Raw genomic sequence first — 8671 nt, forward strand, 5'->3', positions numbered from 1 at the left:
TGTCTCCAGCTCTTAGCTGTACCCATGTACATGCTCTGGTCTAAGTGCATTTGTTTCTGGTCTAGGAAAGTTGTATGTTTCAACAACACGTGACTGCGAGCATAAAAATTATGATGATAAACAACACAGTCAGACTGGAACTTAAGCTATGTGAGATACTTTTAACCCAAGTGTGTGGAATCCAGCCTCTTTCTATGCCATCCACCATTTGTTTAATCACCTCAGCTAGTGGAATGCCTTAAATCCACCCTTGAATATATAGAAATTATCCTTTTAGCTGAATCACATCTAATGAAATGTTTCCCTTAATCCTTGCAAATGTTTCCTAATCAAATCCCAATCATGCAGTGTCTTATTATATGGGTAAGGGGTTATACAAAAATCAGTTACATTCCAATCACATTATAGCATTAATCGACAAGTCCAAAATCTTGATCCTTCAGCAAAAGAAGGTTGTAATAGTCCAGTCACTATTGTATAAAATGTTTGAATATGATAGAGTCCCAGAGTGTCCCTTAGACAGCATCAGCAATGGAAGAAATATCTCACCAGGCAGCGATTGCCATTCTCAGGAATCTGCGAGGTCTTCTTGACGTTTTGGATAAACTCAGTAGCAGGAAAGGGTCAGGTTATGCATCAGCTTCCCTCCTTTCTTCTGGGCCTTGCTGGCTGAAGATAAATCCACCTATCTCCTTTGCCTGGGAAAATATAAACAAACAGCCCCTCCCTTTGGGGTGTCAGCAATTTGGAAATAGAATCATGGTTAAGATTGGGTTGTTTCTTCATTTCTTCCTTGTCCATTTTTCTCCAAATGTGGTTTCATCCTTCTATAGGGAGTTCATTAACTTTATTCTGCAAAAACATAAATGTATAGCCCTTTCTCCAGGTGACAAATGGACCTGGATCCCAAACCTGATTTCCATCTTCTTGGGACTTCCTGGGATTAGCTTTCTCTGTAGAAGTGAAAATGTGTTTACCTGCCCTAATTTTGTTACAAGCTTTTAGCAAGGAGAAATTTTTTTTTAGTTAAAAATGACCAAATGAAATTTGTCACACATAAGATTCCTCTCCTCCCCCTTTTGTTTTAACAATGTAGATCTTAAAACACTACTGGCTATCTCGGTTAACTAGTTTGGTTTGGGGCCAGTATAACTACTTAGACAGTTCATTGTTATGTAAATTTCAGCTTCCAGCTCTCAGAGAATTGAAAGAATTAATTGTGAGAACTTCTTACCACACTCAGGATGTTTTGAAAAACTGAAATATATTTTAATAACTTTGTTTAGCTGTTTTTGAACTAACTTAACAAACAGACTTTGTTTTTGTTTTTTTAAGTTTACCAATAAGGTTACAGGCTCCATTAAGCCATAGTGCCCTTTAGGCTTCTTACACTGAAGGATTTTACCTTCTTGCAATATTCTGATCTCGTTAATTTCTCTTATTCCCTCCATGCTGGATTTAGAGGAAGTTAGTTGGCAGGTTTTAGGCCTCGTGAACGCCCTAAGAAAATGACCCCATATTCAGAGCTTAAAAACCTTTCCCCCCCAATTTCTAATTCCATGTGGGGGCGCTGTTGTTTTTCCACAACAGCATTCCAAAAGACCCCTTGATTTAAAGGGTGGTCAGACTTCTTAAGTACTTTTTTTTTGATAGGTATACATTTTTACTTTAGAAATGCAAGGAAGCAAAAATTGATTTAAGCGATTTTCCTTCTTTATAAACCATGGTATATTAGATTTAATTACTGCCCTAATATTTCTTTATAATCCGGATCAGTAACTCCAACCACAATTTGAACACTTTGAGAATTTAGATTAGACCTTTTAAATAAAAGTCCTATAGCTCTTTTAGGTAGCGGATCCTAAGTACCAATCTTAATAATTTTTTATTTAATCACAGCTTTTGGCTTTTCTTTACAACTCTGATCAACTCTAGTATCAATTTGAATTCCCTGAGCACTTAGGTTAGATTTTTCTGATAAAAACTGTATTACTCTTTCAATAAGAGGCTTCTGATTGTTTAGAATAGTACTCCAAAATATCTCCTGACTTTCAGAACTGCCTGCCTCTCCCTCAGTGGTATTATTTTTATTTCTAGGAGCATAAGGGAGTAACAACAGTTGCCCTAAACCATCTCCTTTTTTTTTATGGCCCAGGGCATGCTGGATCTAACCATCACCTTAATTTCTTTATCATAATCCTGATTAATCACATTTGTGATAGTTTGCATACTGAGAGTATTCAAATTAGATTTCCCTAATTCCCAATTGTGCCTTCGGGTAAAGGGCTCTGCATTCCTGTCCTAACTGCAGTAGACTCACTATTTGGTAAAAGCTGGATGTCTTCCCGACTAGTTAAATTTAGGGAAGAGTTCCGCTTACTAGAGGAGGAGAGCCAAATGCCTGATGGGTGTTGGAAGGGGTGGCCATCAGACTGAGGACCGGTAGCAAATCTTTCCATTTGTATTTCTTTGGATCTAATCTCATCTCTCCCTCCAGCACTGACTTGCTTGATAGTATTGTGGTTCCCTATGCTATACTCGGGTGATGGTGCAGGTGCTTTTAGCCTGATAGCTCCTTTTGATTCAGACTTTGTTTTCTCAGCTATGCCTAAAATCTTCGCATCTGCCTTCTACTCATTCTGCCTGCTTCTCACCCAACTTAAGTCTGCTTAAGTAGCTTAGAGGCTTCCCACTACTCTGCTGGCTTTGTTCCTTTGCTCTCTCTCCCTGCAGAGGCTCTAACATTGTTTTAATCTGCACCCCCAGTGCCCAGGTCTCCATGGGTATGCTTTGTCCTTCCCTGTGGACTTTTTTAAGTTAATGGCTACCTTATCCCACATCTCCATATCAAAGGTTTCCGACTCCGGAAAAGAAGGAATTAAATTTTTTTACCACTTGAAATTCTTTAATTCTCTTATTCATTACCATTACATTTTGTTTCTTCAAGAGGTGTCAAAGGGTGATACAGTACTCTGTATCCTTGCTCTTTGCCTGACCCATATCTCACTCGGACTAAAGAACAACTTAAAAAAATAAATCTCAAAAAATTTTTTTTTCCTGATTCATCCTCTGTCTGATGAGGCTGTACAATTGTCACATGGGATATAACTCAATAGAGTTTTTTTTCCCTACTAGGCCCCACATTGGTTGCCATATGTCAGGGGAGAGAGCCCCTAACAAATCATTACAGGTCCGGTAGGCACAATTGTACAGAGATAATAAGTAAAGATTATAATAAAGTCATAGAGAACATGAGAGATAGAAGAGAGATTGAAATAATGGAGTAAGACACATTTCATGGTAGCATGCTCACCTCAGCTTGGAGTTCCACGTGGAGAGAGAGAGAGATTTATTGCTAACCAAGGTTTATATATTCTCTGGGGATGTACAAGCCCCCAATTACAGGTAAAGACATACGTCACAGGAAAGGGTTGTTCTATAGGTAATACAGTAATGGGAGGGGTATGATCTAGGGGTACATACGCTATAGGAAGAAGAGGGATTAAGGGTATACATGTGACAGGATGGTGGACCCTAGATTCATGATGGCAGCCTAACCTTGATTGCCCTAGAGTTGGGGACCAGAATGAATGCCGAGAGATGAGAAAGATGGACTCTATGGATCATTCTTCACTTGACTCCTTTCTCTGCCCGGCTCTAGGTCACAGACTAACATCTCTGGATTGCTTGCAATTATCCAGGATTCATAGCCCTTAGGCTTCTGTGATTGGGTTTGGTCAATGAGAAGCACCAGTGAAAGATCAAAGGACGGTCAGAAAGAGATGCTTGAGGTACACATTCCTCCAACCTGGATTTGTTTTGTCCTTTCCAAAGTTCCATCAGTTGCTGAATTTTCCTTTTCAAAACATTTTTCTATAGCTACACCTCTGGTTGGTGGCCTCTCCTTCCATAGCTCTGGCTCTCCCACCCCCATGCTTCTTCCTTTGTTCTATCTAGCCTGGAGGCCATTACTATACCTTTTCCCCCTGGTCCATGGGAGAAAGAAGAGGGTATCTGCTGCTAATAAGATCCACAAGCTTGTAAACCCTACCTCGGGTTGCTACAAGTCTGAATGGACTCAAGGGCAGTGGATTTGTTTTTCTGGTTTTCGCTTATCCTGGATCTCTGTTGTCTGATTTCTTGGCTGCAGCTTCTGTGGGTCTTGACTGTGGATCCAAGAAAAGTGAAATCCTTGACAACTTTTCCCCTTCCGTCATCATGTTTCCTATTGGCTCAATCACAAGGGTTTTTGTTTCCGTTAGCTTGAGGTGTAATCCAGACTAAAGACTTTGATCTTCACTAATAAGTAATTGAGTCTTCTTTGCTCTCAGTAAGCAAGGTTATATAATCTGCATATTGCGGATTGTTAATGAGTCTTCTTCAAATTCTTTTTCATAGAGGTTCTTGGGTGATGTATTTGCTCAGCATATACGGATTGAATAAGTATGGTGAAAGGATACGACTCTGATACACAACTTTCTTGATTTTAAACTATGCACTCTTCTCGCATTCGATTGAAATGACTGCCACTTGGTTAATGCACAGTTCCCACAGGTACACAATTAAACACACACATTCCTTTCTTTGCAGTTGTTATCCATCATTAGTTATGATTCACACAGTTAAATGCTTTTTAAGTCAATAAAACACAAGTGAATGGCTTTCTGGTTTAAGTTAAGAAAGATCCATCAGACATTAGCAATGATATCCCTCATCCCATGTTCTCTTCTGAATCCAGCTAGACTTTTTGTTAGTTCCTTGTGATTGTACAGCTGCAACTGGTTTTGAATTAAAGTAAAGGTGCAAACTTTACTTGTGTGATATTAATGATACTGTGCTATAATTTTGGCATTCTGTTGGATCATGTTTTGTGGATTGGGGTTTGCCAGGTATCTGTTTTACAAATGTATTGTCAAAGACAAGTAAGCACTTGAAACATTGCATCCACTTGTTGAAATATCTCAATTAATAATCTACCAATTTTTGGAGCCTTAGTTCTTTTTTTTTTTTTTACATGTGTTCAATGAGTTTTTATTATTAATTAAGTCAAGAGTCAGGATCCCAGGAGAGAAGCGAGGGCCAGTTCAGATCTTCCCAGGAAATGTGCCTTCTGCCCGGCGGTCATCCCAGGCCGACACCCAGGAAATGGGGCAGAGGGACTTGTACACACGCTGATACCACTGACACACGGAGACGTCGCCCCTTTTGGCATTCATCGCCTTCTCCCAGCGGTGGAAGTCCAAGTAGTTCTGCCAGCAGTTCCTGGTCTGGTTCTGGTTGGGGAAGCGGCTGTCAAAAGGCGCAGTTCGGTAGTTCTTGATTTTGGTCTTGATGTCTTCTGCCATGGTGGTGATTCCTAAAGTGCCCCCTCAAAACGCAGGCAGCTCAATGTCGGAGCCTTAGTTCTTGACAACATCTTCATTGAAGCATAGAGTTCTTCCTAAGAACTTTAAAACCATTGGTTTTCTTCTGCTTTCTTTTTGGTTGAGGTTTTTTTTTCTTTCCTGTTTTACTTTTGTATTGTTTAAAAAAAATTTTTTTGGTATGCTTTTCTGCATATGAAATCAAGGATAGGTAAATCTAGAGACAGTAACTAGATTAATGGTTTCTTGGGAGTATGGCAGGGTAGGTTGAGGGGAAATGTGGATCTAACAACAGTGAGTACAAGAAAGAAGAAAATGTTCTAAAATGGATTGTGGCGATGATTGTACAACTCTTATTAATATGATTGAACTATTGAATTGTATGATATGTGAATTATATGCCAATAAAATGGTTAAAACAACAAAAAATTGTTTTTTTGTTTTTTTTTAACAGTTAACAAGGGATATCATTGTTCGTGTCAGATGAATCTTGGCTGGGACCAGAAGATTCCAGAAAGAAGATTCCAGAAAGATGTTTACTTGTGTTTCACTTAATAAACAAAGGTATTTGACTGTGTGGCTCATAACAAATTATGGATAGTCTTGAGATGAATGGGAATTCCAAAACACTTCATTGTCCTCATGTGGAACCTGTACATGAACCAAGAGGCAGTTCTTTGTACAGAACAAGGGAATGCCACATGGTTTAAAATCCGGAAAGGTGGGCATCAAGGTTGTATCCTCTTATTCAACCTGTATGCTGAGCAAATAATTAGAGAAGCTGGATTATATCAAGAAGAATGCAAGATCAAGATTTAAGGAAAGCTTATGAACATCCTTTGACATGCAGATGGCACAACCTTGTTTGCTGACAGTAAAGAGGACTTGAAGCACTTGCTGATGAAGATCAAGGATTTCAGTATGGATAACAACTCAGTGTACAGACAACCCAAAGTCTCGCAACTGGATCGATGGGTAATAGCGATAAATGGAGAAAAGACTGAAGTTGTCAAGGATTTCATTTTGTTTGGATCCACAATCAATGCTTATGGAATAATGTATTGCATTGGGTAAATCTGTTGTGCAGGACTTCTGTTTTGATTTTTTAAAAAAACAGTTTTATTGACACTTAATCCACCTATCATACAATTCAATAGTTAAATCATATCAAGAAGAGTTGTACAATGATTACCACAATCAATTTTAGAACAATTTCTTTTATCCTCTATGGGTAAATCACTTTTAAAATGAGTTGTGCAACATAAATAAATAAAATGAGTTGTGTAATCACAATCAGTTCTAGTACTCCCTCCCCCTCCCACATACATTGTTTACTCCCCTGCCCCATCCCCTCCCTTCCCCCTTCTCTCCCCACGAATCAGTTCTTATCTTTGTGCATCTACTCCTTCTGTGTCTCACAAACTGGAAAACCCAACAGAAACAATAAAAAGCAGAAATAAAATAAAGTGGTAAGGATAAAATAATAAAATAATAATGACACAAAGATAAAAATACAAATAGTGAGTAAGGAAGAAAAGACCACCATGAATATTTAAAAGGGGAGTAAAATTTTTGTCATGGAACTAGCAAGAAATACTTGCACCTAAAAGCATTTCAGGCTGGGTCAAGAGGGAGGTCAGCCAAGTATCAAGTTTGATCTAGTATAATCATGATTACAATGATCCCTGTCTGATAGTAAAGCTGTTTGAGACCTTTGCCTGTGGCTAGTGGGGATCTGCCAGTGGTTTAATCTCACTAGAGACTCTGCAAATGGGTTTTGGGACCCCACAGTCCTCCATAGCCTTCTACAAATTGGGAGTTTGCAACTTAGGTTCTGATACTTTTCCCTTTGTCATAATTGAATTTTGTTATTGTCATCTTTGGATCACACAAGCTGGTGTGTGCTTCTTCCATATGAACTTAGTTGACTCCTCACTTAGATGGCTGCTTGTTTGAATACAAGCCTTTAAGACTCCGGACACTATTTGATGGATAGCCAGGCACCATCTGCTTTCTTCACCACACTTTGCTGTCGCATCCTCATCTTCAGTGATCACTTCATGAAGGCGAGTATTGAGCAGGGCCATGTTATCAGAACTAACTGTTCTTGATTGGGACTGGAGTTCGGTGGGGCCCAGAATCCATCTGCTTGTCTCTGGGATATGCATGACTCAGATTGATGTTGGCGGCCGTATTATGACAAATTCAAAACTTCACAAGACCAACTACCCCAACAACAGCAACAAACCAAGTAGCAGACAAAAAAGACAAACAAACAAACAAACAAAATCAAGCAAACTAAATGCAGAAAAACAAAACCCCACAGGGGCAGAAAACTAAAACATTGTCAATCAGCCCCCTAGGGAATAAGGCACTTGCAATGTCATCAATTCTTCAATGACGCACCTCTCTGGGCACTGTAGGTAGGAGGAGTCTATGCAAGTACAGTTCTACTGCAGCCTCTGAGTTGTTGCTTTACACAGTTCAATCTCTAAGCACTGGAGCTAGTGCCAAGGGGAAACTCCCTTGACAAGATGGATTGACACAGTGGCTGGAACACTGGGCTCAAGCATTGGAACAATCGTCATCTTTGGATCACACAAGACAGTGCAGGGTTGGGCAGTGTGTTGTTCCGTTGTATTTAGGGCCACTGCGAGTTGGAACAAACTCTACAACACAGAATCTTTCAATATCACAACTCCAAGGCTTGAATTTCTCCTTCAGTTTTCAGTTTGAGAAATGCCCACAGCACTCGTCCCGTTGGTTTTCCGACTCCAAGTCTTTGTATTTTCCTTTCCTTTCCTGTCTCTTCCCAAGGTGTCCTTTAAAATCTTTCGTTGCGCTCCTTTACGCCATCGTTTTTTGCAGACCTGCCCATAGATTGAGAGTTTGAGACTCCCATTCCCCAGGCTGTGGATGAGGAAATCCAGTAAGGTGGTGGCACCGGGGATCAGGGAGGTGGGTTTGAAACAGCTCTGGCCACAGACCCAGCCAATTGGCGTGTCAGACAAGTCTTGTCCCAGCTCAGCTCAGCCCAGGCCAGCCTCATCCCACCTTTCTTCAAGGAGCTCTCCCGACTATCAAGCTCCCAGTGTGACCAATCCATGCTCCAGGGGCGGCGATGTTAACAGAAGGGCACTCCAGAAAGGGAGGGGAGGGAGACGTCGGGCAGTGTAAGATATGACAAAATAATAATAATTTATAAATGGTCAAGGGTTCGTGAGGGAGGGGGAAGCGGGGAGGGAGAGGAAAAAAACGAGAAGCTGATACCAAGGGCTTACGTAGAAAGCAAATATTTTGAGAGTGGT

At 40.2% G+C, this 8671-nt stretch overlaps 1 protein-coding gene across 1 annotated transcript; it reads right to left on the reverse strand.

The window, feature by feature from the left end:
- Positions 1-5015: 5015 nt before the first annotated feature.
- LOC101649535 (cytochrome c oxidase subunit 6B1-like) lies at positions 5016-5390 on the reverse strand. Its single transcript, XM_013007193.2, has one exon. The coding sequence runs from the start codon at positions 5343-5345 to the stop codon at positions 5085-5087; it is 261 nt and encodes an 86-aa protein (XP_012862647.1). The 5' UTR covers positions 5346-5390; the 3' UTR covers positions 5016-5084.
- Between the last annotated feature and the right edge of the window lie 3281 nt (positions 5391-8671).

Source organism: Echinops telfairi, unplaced genomic scaffold (genome assembly GCF_000313985.2).
Source record: "Echinops telfairi isolate 266 unplaced genomic scaffold, ASM31398v2 ScPeMD7_25;HRSCAF=90, whole genome shotgun sequence".
Taxonomy (NCBI): domain Eukaryota; kingdom Metazoa; phylum Chordata; class Mammalia; order Afrosoricida; family Tenrecidae; genus Echinops; species Echinops telfairi.

Excerpts from the sequence above, each read along its gene's own strand:
- LOC101649535 (XM_013007193.2), bottom strand. The coding sequence starts at position 5,345 with ATGGCAGAAGACATCAAGACCAAAATCAAGAACTACCGAACTGCGCCT.